At 36.8% G+C, this 18,260-nt stretch overlaps 1 protein-coding gene across 8 annotated transcripts in view; it reads right to left on the bottom strand.

The window, feature by feature from the left end:
• LOC139969432 (uncharacterized) overlaps positions 1-18,056 on the bottom strand; it is an 84,374-nt gene extending 66,318 nt beyond the window's left edge. For 7 of the 8 annotated variants that reach the window (XM_071974378.1, XM_071974380.1, XM_071974383.1 and 4 more), the window contains exons 1-3: positions 17,899-18,056; positions 16,202-16,278; positions 15,126-15,183 (exon numbers count right to left, since the gene is read on the bottom strand). In XM_071974378.1, the coding sequence (XP_071830479.1) occupies positions 15,126-15,183; positions 16,202-16,278; positions 17,899-17,981 (218 nt within the window). In that variant the 5' untranslated portion in view covers positions 17,982-18,056. Of the gene's footprint in view, positions 1-3,431; positions 3,883-15,125; positions 15,184-16,201; positions 16,279-17,898 lie in introns of those variants that run through there. The other variant, XM_071974382.1, reaches the window with a different exon arrangement.
• Positions 18,057-18,260: the final 204 nt, after the last annotated feature.

Genomic DNA, 18,260 nt, shown 5'->3' with positions numbered 1-18,260 from the left:
ATTTCAAAATATCCTTCCTAGGTGAGAACAACTACAGAATATTTCATACATGGTAGGCGCAACATGGTGACATACAGTAAAGTAAAACCGTGGGGATAATGGAAGAGACCCCAAAGTTAACAAGTTTTTTATATTTAAACCTCTGTTTTTAGCCTACTTATGAAAAAGTTGTGTTTTTTTTTTTTTTTTACAATTGAATCGCCTGTGGACACACTATGCTGTAAGATGTGTACAAAAGACAGTAGAAAGGATACAGTCGTACACTTCAAGAATTCAAGACAAAAAATGTTTCCACTTCCTAGCAACTTCTTACTACATACTGTACATCATCACTAGTCATCACCTCAAAGTGACCCTTGTGTACCCTCTGCAGGGGGAACCCTGATAAACCTCCTTGATAAAGAAACATCCCCTCCCCTCCCCCTCCCCCCCCCCTCCTAGCAAATCTCCTCCAAATGTCCTAATTCATTACCTATAATTCACATCATTTTCCACAACAACAGGCTAACATTGAACAACACTAGTGTCAATGCTGAGAAAAACTTGCACAGAGAATGTCATTGTGGATATATATATGAATAATGCTGTATGGATGGATGTCAACATCTCTATACAACAGTAGACTATATTGTACAACTAAATTGACTGCTTGGCACCCCATACAGTAGATTTACAGAGATATTTGAAATCTGATCTTGCCACCCTGCAGGGGTTCTACCATCATAACAGCTCATGGTTGTAACTTCTACTACCATGGAAAAATGGAAGTATATATATATATATGGTATCAAAATTTAAAAAAAAAAAATATTATATGATTTCATCGATGGTGATGTGTAGGGAGATTTTAGCAGCATAGCGATTGCTAATAATTGCTCTACCAGCCCAGACAAATATTGAACGAGGTATGTTATATGATTGCAGCATACATACACATATAGTACAGTACTGTACATGCTAGTTACATTGACTGGAATCAGAGACGGTAAATGGAATGTTGTATCCTTGGAAGTACGGATACATATTTAACATTAATTCAAGAATGCTTTCTGCATAATTCTCATACTATGGTTTATGGTATGTACAGTGCTGGCAAGTCTATGTACACAGTAACATTATGCAGAAGTACAGTATGTCTGTTTACCTGTTATGTCAGCAATATTGTAACACAATCCCTGTATACTGTACGACATATGATTGATTATTCTATACATGTTTCTGTTTTGAGATCATCTTGTAACATTACTTGAAAAGCCTCACTGTCTGTCGATCAACAAGATAACATGTTTTTGTCTGGTTGACTTTTCCAAGTTTTTCAGACGTGATATAAGAGGAGCGGGGGAGGAAACGTTTTCATTTTTAGATGGGAGGATTTCTCAGCGACGAACCAACAAGGGGTGATAGCAATTTTGCTAGTTGGAAGGTACCACTATGAGTGAGTGGTCGTTATTCAACTTTCTAGCATATTAGGTGGGTTAAGGACAAAATAGGACCATTTTACACAACTGGACTCGGCAGCAAATGTGCTTCTTTTGCCGTTAGGCTGTTAGTTAGAGAGAGCCTTAGCCTTGAGGTGTTTAAGACAAGATTGCCCACGCATTGTTATTAGCACTGCTGCGCTGCGCACCAACATCCTCGTTGTGATACCCGAGAGGGCTTTTTAACAAGTATCTAACAGAAGCAGAAGCAGAAAATGTTTCCTACTCACAGGATCTCATGCTGAACTGAGATTGTATAAAGGGTAGAGTAGAGTTCCAGCTTTGCACGGTTATAGTACTGTCCAAAACTACTAATTATATAAGTATATGGTATATACTGTACTGTTAAAGTCAACAGAGTTTGTAAATATTGTGACTGCTGCCTGTAATATGCCTTGTATACAAGTACTAGTAAACCCTAAAGAAATGCACGCACCGTTAAAAGAAGACAACAGAAAGAAATTTATGACACAAAAGCTGTACACAGTTTACATATAGTACTCTAGAAAGGAAGCAATGCAGTGAAAGAAACAAATCACAAACTAAAACTAACAAAACAAACAAAAATGAATTTTAGCGATTTTGGAAATTATCAAGGTTTGATGCAATATTTAGTTTGCAATTGATCAAAAGTTTGATATTCTCCTACTGTAGTGTTGTTGTTTGGTAATTTTTTTTCATCCTTTTTTCTAATTTTTTATCCACTCACATATTAAACACGCAATGTTACAACTTGCTTCTAGACTTACTGTACCTAAGAAATGGTTTCCTTGTACAAATGAAATATTTTGAACAGTTTTGTTTGACAAATCTGAGATTAGTAAGTATCTTGATATCAATTCACAATTTATACAGTACTTAGTACTCTTGAACCTTGATATATACTGTAATATAGACTGTCAAAGTGTCAACTTAGAATAATAATTACTCAATAATATGCAGTAACAACAGTTATGATAACAACAATTGGAGCATTTGTAGGCTGTGTCTGCCAATACTACCGTGCTATTACAGTAAAATACTTGCTGTACAGACGGGCAGTTTTTTTACAATATCTTGTTTTACAGTGTGTAGTACCATATAGGGCTTTATATGTATGAATATGTATAAATATGTCACCAAAACAGAACCAGTATTTGTTCGATACAGGTGACAAATGCCTACAGTGGAATTATGACCTTCCTTACCGGTTTCGCATCTCTGGACATACAATCAGCGTCCATAGCCTAGTGGTTAGGGTGTCCGCATATAAAGCGGGAGGCCTAGGTTCGAATCCTGGTGGAGGCTGGAAGTTTTATCACTGTTCTGGATTTTTCAACTCACTACGATTTCAATTATATTTATAGGCCATTACATTCAGTATATGTACAGTATATACTGTATATATATAGATGTACACTGCTTTTCAAATATGCAACACAAGAATCAAATAAAGATAAAACTACTCACTCCACCAAGAATTGATAAAGAAATGCCTAAGGTGTTATTTGACATGCAACCAAACATACCTTGGCTACTGTACAAGGAAGCTGACAGCTAATTATTACATGGAATGGCTTGGCAGACTACAGTACATAGCTCCAACTTGCAGGAATGGCTAGTATCATAATCTTCCAAACAACCCTTCATTCAAAAAGGTTAAAAGTTTAAAGCCTCTAGGAATAGACTGGTATTCTTAGCTTAAAGCGATATATCGTAAAGTGCGCCGATTTAGTGAGTCCTAATAAAGCACCAAGTCACATCACAAGATGCTGAAGTAATACAACAGTATACCCTGTAAGATTGCCTTATTAAATCCTTTTTCGCCACTCCTCCAAAATACCACAAAAACATTCATTGGCAACCTTTCTTTTGGAGTCCAGCCTCTACATTCCGATCTTAAGAAAATAATCAATTTTTCCTCCGCCTAACTTTGTAAGCTTTACGGTTTCAACCACTGACATGATAACTTACTACCCTATCCTCCTGGATCCTCGGCTGGCATTCACGGCTGCTCTCCGCCTCTCGATGTAGTAGCTATGCTGGAGCAGTCGCTTCCTCGTCTGACTGGTCGCACCCTGTCCTCGATGCGAACTCGGACTCGGTAGTTGGTACATCTTCCCAGCTGTGTCCTCTTCTTCTTTTATCTCCTGCTGACTCTGTTCCGAGTAGTTTACACGAGGTATTTACCTCTCAGTGGTATCTGATGCAGCCTTATCATGCCCTCCTCGGAGTACCGAACACCTTCATGTTTCTCGTCTACGCGCCGGCTAACGATTACTACCCTGCGACAACTGTCCACGCGGGGAGCGTAATCAAACACTAGCGACAAATGTTACCGGGTTCAGAGCGTAACATTCACCACATCGTCAGCCCTTAGGGGCCTGTTTTTATGACGAAGCCGTGGAGCATCTCCATCGACTTGTTTTGACAACTGGCGGGAAAGCATTGCCTTACACCGAGAGACCAACCATTATTACCTCCCCTCTCTGACGTTTTAGTGTGTGATACCCCCCCTCTTAAACAATGGAACGATCTAGTTCTTTAATTATGATCTGTCAAACACACAAACTGTACTGCACAATTATGATGTGTGGTACACATCAAAACTAATTTGTCCCTGGAGCAGAGTGGGTTATAATTCATAATCTTAAGGCACCTCTTGCACATATCATGCAGCATATATAAGCTCTGACGATACACACTTTGCACTATTAAGAATTCTTCTCACAAGTGCTGTTGAGTAGGTCACATACAATTAGAACTAAGTGACCAGTTGAAAACAGAAGCATTGTCCACTGAGTTTGGACATTTTTTCAATACCTTCTAATGTAGATTAGAAGCGAATAGAAACTGCATTCGATCACTGCTTACAGAATTTCAATTCAACGAATAAATAAACCATAAAGCCATGCAGCTTCTGTGAGTAATTATGATGTACATATCACAATTGAGAATTTAGAGAACTTAATGTGTTGACCAGAAATTCAAGTTTTAACCATTGTTGAGATCTGAAAGGTTTTTGAACTTTTGTGGACCTACCCATCAAGTTCATCCTACTGTACTGTACCTTTACGATATGAATTTATCACTTTTGTATGGTTTTTGGTCTTTTTTCTAATGATCTCAAATAACCTTTGACCCACACAAAAAGTCAGGGTTCTTGTACACACTAAAGTGCATATACATTTACACACCCGATATGAAGGTCATCCAAGCTTTGACTTTCAGAATTATGTTACAAGTTGTTGTTCAAAATTTGACCTCTGTTGACTGCAAATGACCTTTGACCTACAAAAGTAGGTATACAACTAATATTTAAATAGAGTTCTTTCACCCAGTGGATCTACATACTCCACATGATGATCATTAATTAGCTTTTCATTCAGGAGTCATTGTCTCTACAACGTTTACAGACATTGACCTCTAGTGACCTCACATGACCCTTGACCTATAAACAAAATAATTACTGACCTTTAAAAAAAACAAATTATTACTGCATACTGTTCTTGTAATGCTAAGGTGGAGATCTACTGTACATAACACATACAAACTACTGTACACTGTCTGAAGTTGAAATCCCAATCATTTTACTTTTGGAGGGTTCTTGTGTTATCAGAATTTCATTTTATCTATACCCTTTTGAGGTGACCCAAACATGTAGTATTTTTCACTGTCACATCTTATTGTCATTCTGACATTTTCAAAAGGGTAATTTATGCAATTTGTGATATTAGTGCTAAGGACGACCACTCAAAGTTTGACAGGATCCTTCAGGGATGTTACTGTAAAATCCATGTTTTGTTGCCTGTCTGTCTGGCTGTCTGTTCATAGTAGGTATGATTCCTTATCAAATAGCCGAGACTTGAACGGACATTTCTAAACTAATGAAGAGAAGTTTATGTACAGTGTGCAGTAGTACAGAAGGCCTATTAGGCTTTTCTACTATGTTACTATACATAGTAACCAATTTCATGTATCTCTAGAACAGAACCAATCAGGTTCAATTCCACACACACACACACACACAAGCTATTCACTACTCAACTGAATACAGTACAGTACCTTAAACTGGGTTAATACTCAGTTTATCAGTTATAAATAAATTATATGTAATACTGGAGTCCTCTTGCAAGAATTATGAATTTAGTAAGTACTGTGTTCTAATATGTACATATATTGTGGAACATAAATGTTAATCATCATAAAAAAATAATATATGTATTTATCTAGCGCTTTACATAACAGAAAATCTCAAAGCACTTTACATCGACAAAAGTGATGTCTTTACAAGTACAACTATAAGATACATGCAGAGTACAAAAAGGCTATAAAAAAAAATAGAAAATACATTTTTTAATCAGAGAAAAACCCTCAGCTCAGCTGCATATCGTCTCCCCACCCCCCCCCCCTCACCCTGCTGTTTTCCTTTCCATGAATATCCAGCTCATTTCACAATCTTATTCGGACAGTCAACTTCATTGGGGACAGGTATACTGTAGCACTGTAAACTGAAGAGCTACTGACATACAGTATCACTAAACAAGTATACATTACAATTTATTTCTTAATCCTGATCTTAATTTTTTATCAAAACACATTTTGAAGGTCGTACTTTTCATCAATAATGGAGAAACTATTCCACCTTAGTATTGTATGTACTGTACATAGATACATAACATACTACAGTATTCGGTAAGGAAAAGGTACAACATGCCATGTCTCCAATTCATTGTTTAATCCCCATTCTCAGGCCATGTTACAAATTCAAAACTACACTATGAAATGTTTCCCCCGAAAGGTACAGTATGATTAGGGCGGCATTGAAGAACTTAGCATGCATCTAGACTCCCGATGTTTGACTTGATTAATTCACAGATGACATTGCAAGGGTCCTACCTGTACAGCGTAAGATTTGTCACTGGGGTTCTACTCATAACGCGTGAGGTTGGGCATGTATTATACACTTTTGAGTAGTCAAATGAGAAACTTTATTTCAGAATACATAAAAAATATAAATGTGTTCCTTATCATACATAGATATATATTATATACATTTTTATCTTTATTTAAAGCCAATTAAAGTCATCCCTATCAACATAATGGAATAGCCTACAAAAGATTCAGGTTACATGGACTATAGTACACAGGTTAAACAAAATTCTGTATCAAACACAACATATTTTAACATTTAAATATATGTTAAGTACAAAATATTATCTAAATTTACTAATTTAATAGTTACCAAGTTCAGGTTTAATATTCCTTTCATAATTTTTTTCTAAATATTGAATATTTTTGCTAACATTGACAAACAGTACAGACCCTTTGATTTTATAATATTTAGCAACCTTTCTGAGAAATGACGGTCTAGCCGTCACTGCCCAAAGGATTTGTACCAACAAGGTCTTCGGCTTTGAGTACATCATTTCTGCATGTTACCGTGTGGAGAACCAATCCAATCTCGTTATACTGTAGTCATTGCCGACATTGCAATCCACAGTCCCCCTCACAATTTTGCAAGGTCGGTAAGCGTGACTCCATGGCTTTCCCTTTTCGGGAAACCATGCAACATTTAACACAGTTTTAAAGGCACATCTGCCTGTTTTTGGTGTTTTCGGTTTCCCCAGATTTTACAAATTTCGGTTGTAATCAGATACAGTAAGGCTTGCTTTAAAAACAATCAACCCACGTATTTGTCTTTAACAGTAACTACTGTATTTAAGCATCATAGATCTGTATAGTACAAAGTTCAAACTGAGTACAAATACTGCATTGGCATTGTAATAGTAGTAGTAGTAGTACTTAGTAGCTCTGTATAAGACTTCACATGATCAATCTGTGCCAAGCGTTGCACTTCTGTATACTTACAGTATGCAAAGTCCATGTAATCAAACAACTGTTGACATAACATATATATTTACATTATAAGCATTTAATACGAATCCCTACATGAACTGTAACGTTCTGTAGATCCATATACATACAGTGACATGAAAATAAGCATCATTTGAATTTCTTCAACAGGTTTTGTGACGATGATCTCAGGTACTTTATTACTAATGTCAAGTATACCACAATACTGTGGTTTATTGCAAAAGTAACACATTGTAGGATCATTCTGAGTCTGTGATGAAAGAACTTTGTACGTGCAACGCATGTTCATTACAGTTAACTTGATCTCCATGTCAAACAGATAATAAAGCAGCTAGATGAGAAAAGAAAAAACAAACATTCTACCTTATCTGATTCCTCAGTACTATATGTATATTGTCTTAACATTTAAATTGGCATCATTCAAATTTGATCAACAGGTTGTCCATGTGGCACTGAACTCCTACTACCTGTAGTTTAGAATGTCAACACTGTTTGATCAAACAACTACAATTTATAATACATTTGATCTTCAATGTCAAATGCTAATGACAAGGAATCATTGATCTGGTATTTAAAGGGGAAAAAAAGTGTTCTTTCTTCTTCCTGTTTTTGTAAATTAACTGTAAAACCTATGTTTATGAGTAATTTTTATTTGAAAGGAAATGTATGAAACATGAAAAGAAAAGACATTGCCAAGCTGCATAGGACATCTTATCCTTTGTCCTGTGCAGTTTCACACAATAGGTACCGCCAAGATAATCTCTACTAAGATAATCTCTTATTAAGATAATCTCTTATTAAGATAATCTCTATACTGTTTTATATTGAAACCTGATTCAGCCTTGCTGAAGTTGCTGCAGTGGATTTAGCAGCCGCTGCAGCTTTTCTTTACGACACCGTACCTTAAAAATGTACACTAACTTAAATCATTCCATGAATAGCACAGTCAAGCTAAAGAATTCATACAGATTCCTTTAAACATTCCTAAATGTTTTACCAACATGGCATAAAAAAAAAAAAAATAACAACATGTCCAATGCATCTAACCTAGCCAAGTTTGAGTTTAATTGTAAAGTTCAGAATTGGAATCCAATTGTACTATATTAGGTAAACAGCTTTGTTATCATACTGTATATGGAGGATCATAAAAGCATTTCCTACAACTTATATTTCCAACTAGCAAACTTTCTTGGAAATCTGTCTGGCAGAACCTTAGAAAATGTTCACTGGTATAAATAAATTTATAAAAGATGGATTCAACCTCAAATAAAGCCATGTAAAATTGTTAAAATTATTCCCCATACAGCTCAGCCTTATTTTCAGTATTACACTGACTATATACTGTACAGTATATGACAGTACTGTATGTCAGTGGTATCGAGCACTCGTTATGTACTTTAGTTATGTATTATACCAGCACAAAATCTCAAGATGGAGTTTTAAGTTTTATTCTATGCATGGAGGAGAGCACTTCAAAGAAGAACCGTGTCAAGATTTAATATGCTTGATGGAATTCATTGCTACTGTATCTCGTACATGTATCTCCCTCCCTACACAGGGAAGCAGAGATATATACGCTGTATCATATCGAGGGAATAATTTTTTTTCTAATATCGCATTGCAAAATGCAAAACGGGCAATTTGCTACGCAAAACGGGTATTTGCTACACAAAACGGGCAATTTGCTATGCAAAATGGGTTATTTGCTGTGTGAAACAGCAATTTGCTATGCAAATGGGCAAGATGCTATGCAAAATGGGCTTTCTGCTGTAACAAGTGCAAAGATTGCAGTTCCCAGGGAATAATTCAGTGCTCAAATTTTGTGTAGCAGTTTGGAATCCTCAAAACTTTTGCCTCTCATAAAATACTCATATGGTTCCTTTGTACATCTTCACACAAGTTTGTATGTACAGCAATTCACCTATTTTACATCTACTGTAGATCTATCATTAAACAATGCGATACAGTTGGATATTTTATTCCCTGGTTCTTGCACAAACAGTGACAAGCAACAAGGCTCCAAGCTGTCAAAACTGCCAAACAAAATTGGAACTCACAAGTTATTCTCTGATATCAAATAACATTAAAGTAGAGCTAACTGAAGTACTGTAGTAAACTACAATACTACTTTTGCCAGTTGCAAAGATGTACCCCATACAGCGAATAATTTAGTTTTCAAATTCGTGTCGTTTTTTAAATCGGAATTTTGTCTCGGACTATAAAACACTATGGTAATTATCTACATACAAAAAGTGCTGTGCATCTTTGTACAGTTTGTTTAACAAATTTGCCTATTTTGCATATATATTTTGCAATGCGTTACCTGAGAAATTATTGCCTACTGTACCGGTGCTTATAATATTATTATTATACATTTAATACAGCGCACTATCAACCAAGTGCTATTTAATGCGCTGTACAAAAAAATGGATTTACTGTACAAAAAAAATCTAGAACATAACAAAATAACATGTTTTAAGTTTGGATTATAAACTGCTCTATAGTTTATTTGCATCTTGAATTTCACCTGGAAGATTGTTTCACGATCTGGGCACCTGCATCAGCAAACGAACGAGTGCCCAAAGTTTTGCAATAGGACGTACAGTAGGTACAGTATATGGAGATTTTTCCTAGCACTACAACTAAGCACTCTCAGGACTGCTAATGTCTAAATTCAGGGATGAGCCTAGATTACAAAATAAATCACGGAACTTTGCAAGAAATTGCGGTATAGGCTCCAGTTTGCGTATGCTACAGTGTGTTAGGATAATGGTTTTTGTCCCCGAGGTAGAAAAGAAATCACGTTTGCAGAAAAAGCTCATGCATGTAAATTATGGAGACATGTACTTGTCCATTCAAGCAGTGCTTCCAAACAATGGTAAGAATCTTGAACTGAACAAGTAGTGTAACAGGAAGCTAAATATAATTTCTCTAAACAGGTCGAGGGACTATCAGGTCTAGATCCCAGCTACCCCAGGACTCACTTAGCAGCCTTGTTTTTGAAATCGTTGCTGTTTTTTAATCTCGCAGTTTTGAAGGGCCGTAAAAGAGGCCATTTCTGTACAGTAGTCAAGGTGGTATATAATAAAACCTTGTACAACTTGTTTACAAGCATCAATGGTTATTAGATATTTCCTGATCACTGGCTACTGTAATATACGATGATAATTTGAAATGTAGCAGTTCAACATTTCCTCTGTATGTGTAATTTCATGGAAAGATTCTCATCATGTTGGTAAATGCCTAAATATTTTATAATACAGACTTTTGATATATATATGTCACAGTTGTAGACAGACAAGTCTTGAGTTATGCAAATATATGTACATGGTTGAACATACATGCATAACAAATGTGTATCCAGTTTACTGTGTTGTTTGTAATGTACTGAATCATTGTGTACAAACTGATTTAAATCGATTACAGCCCTAAAGGTAAATACTGATATAAAAAATTAACTATATGAGCATTGTATGCTGTATACAGTACCAGGAAAGTACATACAAAAAAAGGTTCATTGGTTATACTTTTCAAGCTAGTTATACTAACAAATTGGCAGGACTAGTTAAAGCAGCATTTTGCGTCCTTTTCTATGATTTTTCTCAACCTCACTGACTCCACTACGCCATAACGACATACATAACTAGCTTATCTATTTAATTCTTAGTTCAAATGGTGGCATAAAAGTCGAAAAAGTGCAACTTTCAACTTTGTTTTTCTCCAAGATATTTTCAGTTGGGATCCCAATAAACCTCGCCCATAATATGAATATTAAAACACTATGAACGTCATTGACCAATACGTAATACAACACCATGCTTGATTTGTGTACAGTCTATATGGCAGTTGTACCAGGGAGTTCCATAACAACTCCTTGGTTGTACCAACGCAATGTCTTGAATCTATTTTTAGCAGTGGCTCGTAACTAAACCTGCATCTCTGATTGGTTGAATTCAAACTAGTGGGTTTGGGGGAACTGTATGCGATTAATTATAAATGGGGAATTTGTCGTGGACACTTTTCTCATTATCTGCAAATATCCTTAATTACTCGCCAATCAACGTTGTTGGCAGGAAAAAACTTGGCTAATATCTTAGTTTGCTGTTTTGTGATTGATATATGTAAAAAACTTGATGGACATGTCAAAAAGTAGAAAACGGCAACCAAACGCAAAATGCTGCTTTAAAATTCCATTATCTGGAATGAATATGAAACGTGGTCAGGCCTAATTGAACTTCAATGCCATGTGCATATGTGCATATCAAATATCGAATGGGTAGGCAAAAGAGTTTACACCCGTAACCTAACATTGTTGCACAACCAGAAAACGAAAACATTTCTAGTGGTTCCGATGCCCAACAGATTCATAGTGTGGTAAGCCATACATGTTGATATTCATGAACTTGTGCACACCAAAATGAAGAGGAATTATCTATTGACTAATGCGGCAACATATAAGGAAAGGTACCAGGAATCAGTTATCATGTTGACAAGGTCTACTTAGTAACAAACAAACAAAATACGGTTGAAGAGATATTGACATTTTAAGAATTCATGTTAAGCTCTGCCCACTTATTAATATTCAAGAGATGGGGACCAAACTAAATAGGCCACATCTACACATTATAGGGCATCTACCTATCAAGTATGATAATAATTGTGTTTACAAGCTACAGGCCGTCACATACACACACATACATACACCAGTGCCAGCAGAGGTTATTGAGCTTTTGGCATCGTAACCAAGAAAGGCTGCTTTAAATTTTTGGAAAATTTATGTTAAAAAAAAGGAAAGCAGTTAAGACTGAAAAAACGAGCAGATAAAATCATCCAGCTACAGTAGGTAGATTTCAGTGTGTTTGCAGAGCAGACAAGTCATCTAATTTCCACTAATTTATGGAATGAGGTAAATCATGCTTTTAAATCAAGCATTAACAGTTTGAAAGTTGGAATATTAACAAGAGTGTTTTGAATGTTTTGCGTAAAAATGCTCTCTCCATAAGTGTATAATTTTTTTTTCAACTTTCTTGTTTTGACTATGTTTTGAGCAAGCTTACTTCAAGTTCACTTTTGTTTCAAAAACATGTTGACTTCAAAAGTTATCTCAAAACCAATACATATAGAAATTGAATGCAAAAAATTCACCTGGGTTGCTTAGAATATGTTCTTCCTTCATTTGATCAGCCAACAGCGATTTTTTATCTGCACTAGCCCTTTCAATCTCAGAGCTATGACACCAAGCTTGTCTATGGCTGATGAATAGCATTGCTTGGACCTAACCATTTTCAGCAGGTGCACTGCTCATGTTGGAATTCATTTTTTTAATACTCACTGGAAAATTAACTTAGAACTATGTACCAAATACTATGTATGCAGTATAAGGAGGGGGGGAGGGGGGGTTACTGTTTGTGTTTTTGGTCTTGTTCTTTCAAAATACCTCTTCCAAGATGGTACACTTCAGAACAACTTATCAAACACTTCCAATGTTTAATTTAATGCAGGGACAGGAAGAGTGTGGGGGAAGGAGTCTGTTTGTTCGAGACCAACGACAACGACAACGCTAAATGTCGTCGTGGTATGAGTTAGATTGGTATTTATGATAAGGAGCCTGTCTTAGTAAAGTGATCCCTGTCTGACTATGACATACTCATTCCCTGGAACATTCTTTATGGAGTTGTCATAACACTGATGAAGCAGAAACAATATAAACAAGGACCTCTCAGACTTTAAAGAAATCTGTTTTTAGTTTGGCTGCGAGACAAAATTTCAAGACATAAACATATAACTGTACCACCGAGGGATTACCAATGTTCCAGGGTGATAAATGTTACAGTAATTATTAGACAAACTGAAACCCATTGGGAACTGATAAAAGGAATATTTTTGTGAGACAAGGTGAGGGCAACATTCTCCTGAAGGAGGCAGACTTGTTTTTGAGACCATGTTACCATCTGTCAAACAAAGCTGTTTATCGTAACTGAAGTTTAAAGCAGCGGTCTGCATTTCGTTAAGAAAAATTTGACTTAGTATATAGACCTGATCCATTTGCTTAAAGAGCCTAGCAGAATTCTTCTTCTTTTTTGGCTTTAATGTTATTTAGTTAGCACACTGCTCTGTTGGCATGATAACAAAAGAAGTAAAAAAAAAGTTAAAATAATGCAGAATGATTCAAAAATGCAGTTTGTGACCATATGTGTTATGGAGATTAGCCTAGGTGTGCCAATTAAATTTCAGCAAGTCAAGCATATCTCTGGATGGGTTCAATTGAATGTGGTCAATAAAACTTAACTGAGTCAACTGTTTGATCCCATGTCCTAAGTTGATCACCATACTTCTTTACATGCTATGTACTCAGCTCATCAAGTACTGTTACAATGACAGAAAGTTCAATGGAGGTGTTTGATCCCAAGTCCTCATTTGATCCCCACACATCCTTATAGGCTATGTGCTCAGTTGGCCAATCGAGTACTGTTACAATCAATCCAATCAATCAATCAGAAGACATTTATATAGCGCCAAAATCAACAGAAATTGTTCAAAGGGGCTAAATGTACCATAGCGTGTACAACTTAGCCTTGGTCAGTGGTAACTTGTCACACCTACACACCAAAGTGTGCGCAATTCAATCAATCTCTCCTGGGGCACCACAGTGCACTACAACCACGTGTCCCCCGGGGACTTCCCATAGGGTGCAGCCACAAACCGGCGCACTCAACTATATTTACAAGTTACCTCGCAAGTCCCCATTTATACACCTGGGTGAAGAGAGGCAATGGAGATAAAGTGCCTTGCCCAAGGACACAACGCAATGATCTGGCCAGGGCTCGAACCTGTAATCCTTAGATCACTAGTCCACTGCCTTAACCACTTGACCACAACGCTTAAAATGAAGTAAAGTTCAAGGGGGGTGTTTGATCCCAGTCCCTCATTTAACACCTTTAGTTCATGTTGTAGGTCCAGCCGGCCACAGAGTTATGCACATTTTGCCGCCTTTATCTCACAGGCCATGGGCCCAGATCGCCACAGAGTATAACCTTAGGGCTTATTTTATATCAATACCTCTTTAGCATCCACACACTAACTTGGTACAGTCAGTTAATAGCCCAATGACTTTCATGAAAATAACTTCAGCCCAGAATTTTGCATGCAAATTAGGCCGACAATAGATATCAGGTATAAAATATTCCAAATACCAGTGTCAGTACTCTACCAATGAAAACTGACTGGACTTTCTGACAGTAAAATGCAAACATAAAAATTACGGCAAATGATGCAGCAGCGAAGTAGAATATATACGACTCTGAAAGTCAGAAAAACAAGATCAGCTTATCTAAAGTTGCATAAATGTGTGGGTGTGTAGCTTCGTGCAGGGGTCCCACACTTTCATGACTTTTCCTTCACTATTCCATGACAAAAAAAAGAAAACAAGGGACCTTTTTCACTATACTGTATCTGCATTTGTTTTGTTGAGCAAATTTTTGAAGACTTGGACACCGTAGAACCATTTGGTCGAGCTCTCCTCATAAGTGAGTTAAACTAATTGTTTTATCCATTATAATTTGAAACTTTGTGTCCCAAAATGTTCTAGTAATGTTTTAACGTTTTAATGTTACATTTGCAAACATTCAATTTCACCATTTCGTCATTCTGATGTGATTTGGGATTTCGAAGGTACCAAACATCATATTCTGGAGGTCCTCTCCTTCCTTCGATAGTTGAATATAATACCACCAGCATGATCCTAAATTCAACTTAAAACGCAGCTTTTGAGCAAAATTTAATCAAACTTACTCGATATAGTATGTCCTTCCTGAGGCAGTCACGCCCTCTTGCCACCCTTGAGGTAAATCTGTAGGATAGAAAAAATTGTTGGAAGAATGTTCGACAAATAATCGGCAAATACCGTTTTCTCACACACGTTCACTTAAGAATTTCAATTTAGCTGTATCCTCTAGATACCAGCAGTCCGCAACGTTTTCAGACCACGACCCAGCCAAAAACTTCAGCACACAGCCGCAACCCATCAACCATACCTTTGCCCCCACCCCCCTCCCTTTCAGTCAAAACATCCTAATACGCTCACAGCCAAAGATATTATAAAGAGGGCAATGAGCGAAAACATGGACACTGTGTGCCTGATTGACGTTTATCTGCATGAGTCCTACGCACTGTGCATGTTTTGATGTCTCAATATTTTATCAACGGTAAGTTATAAATGGGAGCAAATTAATGACTAAGTGCTTTACTGTTTACAAACAATGAGGCAAAATGGATGCTTGATTACAATCACTCACTTTCTTGATTAAATATACATTTGTGTTGAAGCCTACACTAGCTTTGACATTTTTTTCCCGCGGTTTTAAACACAAGGCTAACTGGACTACTTACAGTTAAGTTACGCACGAAAGCTATAATTTTAATTACTTACTAACATTTTTTTTTTTTCTAACTTACCTTAATTTGCTTGTTAACTAGCATACAGCTCAACAATGATAAAAACTTCTGACCAGCTACTTCTTACAGTATGGCAAAGTAGGCTAGGCCTTACAAATCTACACTAGAAGCTCTGTCATAGTTACAGTACTGTAGGTTACACAGTCAGGCTGAACCATTGTTTAGTAATGTACGGGACCGGTTAAATCTGTGGTTTCAAAAACCGGTTTTTAGTTATGAGACCGGTTAACCATGCAGCCTTATAACACGCTTTTTTTTTAAAGTTAACACTATCTTGGTGGTATTAAATATCTCCTATGCAATATAAAAGTGTCAAATGGGCTAGGACGGCTTGGTAGATAGCACACAAGATCCTGAGGTCACTGCAGCATGGTTCATGTTCCCCGTTTCCGTCAAAAACATGGAATACTTACCATTTCGATCACTAAATCCGGTAGCGATAGCTTTCCCGGTTACTGGATGTAGCCACGTTGTATCACTGTTTTCTTCACTGTTTGTAGACAAAAGAACAACATTGAATATACAGTATCTACATATATATATCTCTTACTGGTCAATGAAGAACCCAGTCGGAACACATATCTTGACAAAGTTTACTCAGTCCCAGTGAGCTAACATTATTTCCAATAGATTTTCTGAACATAAGTATACAGAAACTTTAATTTGTCAAGAAAATTGATCAAACTTGTGCATTAAACACTGTACTTTTAGATGGATAATTGGATACTGGGCTGTCTTTCTCCTCAGTGGAATCATTAATTATGTATGTAAGAGGTTTGTCCAATGATTAGCAGTACTTTGTGACATCAAAAGAAGTAAGACAAATTTTGTTTTTAAGGGACATAGAGTTGGTGTTTCCCTTCAATGACTGGTTCCTATATATTACCAGTACAAAAAGTGACTGCTTTGATGCCTACTGATATGATTATGTTGGCAGTGAATTCTTCTTTTCTGCACAGAGTAGCCAGAATGTCAAGTTCACTTGCCAATGTATTTTGCAATGTTGTCCAATTACTATTAACAGAGAATATTAATATAGCTGGTATACATGTACGTGGTGTTTGGTAACTTCAACATGTTCCCTAACATAGAATGCTGATACTTATGTAGAACTCTGCATAATATGTACTGTAGCTGCATGCAATGTTTGAAAGTCAACATGTAAACATTATTTTGAAAGCAATTTTTATTTACACAATCTAGATAAAAATGGCTAAAATCGACACAGTAAAAGAAGGACACTTCAGCTTTGTACTTTCAGACATTTTCACAAAATTCTTTCACTCATTTACCAGAATTATACATGAAATTTAAAATTTGGGCAGTAAGGTTTTCTACACAAAGCCAGTATTTTATTGGCAAATTCCACAAATCTCAAAATTGGCCCTAGGCTATGGTATGCAAATTGTTAGTTATGTGCACTGACTTATTTCCTGATTTCGCTCCTAAGCCTAGACTACGTTCAGTCATAGGCCCCTACAGCAGTCTTTGTAAGACATAGAGGTGGCAAAGCACTTCACCCTGTACACACCCACACATTGGGTAAACATTGGTGAGGAAATGCAATGGTAACATGCTAATGATAGTCAGCCTACCGACTAAAGGTAGTAATCCTAGGCTAAAGCAAGTCCTGACAGTGAGACCCCAGTTAAATAAATTCGCATTAGCAAATGGGCTGAGCATTATTAAGACTGGCATAATTATACAACTTGCATAGCACTACCAATACTGTTTTCTACACAAAACCTAGACTATGTTAAGTGGCATTCCAATATTCACAGTTTTATGCGTCACCAGTTTTCGCATACTACCAAAAAACAGTGTTAGCCCCACGCTAACTTCTACGTGTATTCAGTTGCCAAAATGGGGGCCAAGAGCCCCCTTAATTCCTACACTATTATAAACGACACACAACCGTTCCAATGCAAGTTTGGAATCTTCCAAACATGGGCTTACATTAGTCACAGTATTGCCTTTTACAAACTTCAAAATGTAAACAACCGACTGAACGAACCAAACTTCACGCTAACAAAATTCTCCACTCTTTAGATCTATTGAAACTATGACAAGATGTAGAAAATCATAAGAATACCACAAATAGATAACTTACTTGATAAAAAATATACGCCCGTCCCGCATAACCCCGTAAGACCAGGGAGGTGGTAACGGGTCTTGCCTCAACCTTTCCGCCATGTTTGTACACACTATACTACCTGTCGCAGCGGTTGTTCTCACGATGACTGACCTAAGCTGTTCCAAGTTTGTAACTACCTCCCTGTACTAATTCCAGTTTCGATATAGCTCAAGGGTATGTGGTTCGTCCATGACGGAAGCTTTCATGGGTATTGTTATCAATTTTATTTTGGCAAATGCCCACAGACGTATAGACTGGAGACCCAGTATCGAACTATTGGCAGACTGTTGGCAGTTACCTTTGAAATTAAAATATGTATGTTCTGTACTGCATGCATG

The sequence above is a fragment of the Apostichopus japonicus genome, chromosome 7 (genome assembly GCF_037975245.1).
Source record: "Apostichopus japonicus isolate 1M-3 chromosome 7, ASM3797524v1, whole genome shotgun sequence".
NCBI classification, from domain to species: domain Eukaryota; kingdom Metazoa; phylum Echinodermata; class Holothuroidea; order Aspidochirotida; family Stichopodidae; genus Apostichopus; species Apostichopus japonicus.
Note: the sequence above shows the minus strand (reverse complement) of the source record. Positions and strands in the feature narration are given on the sequence as shown.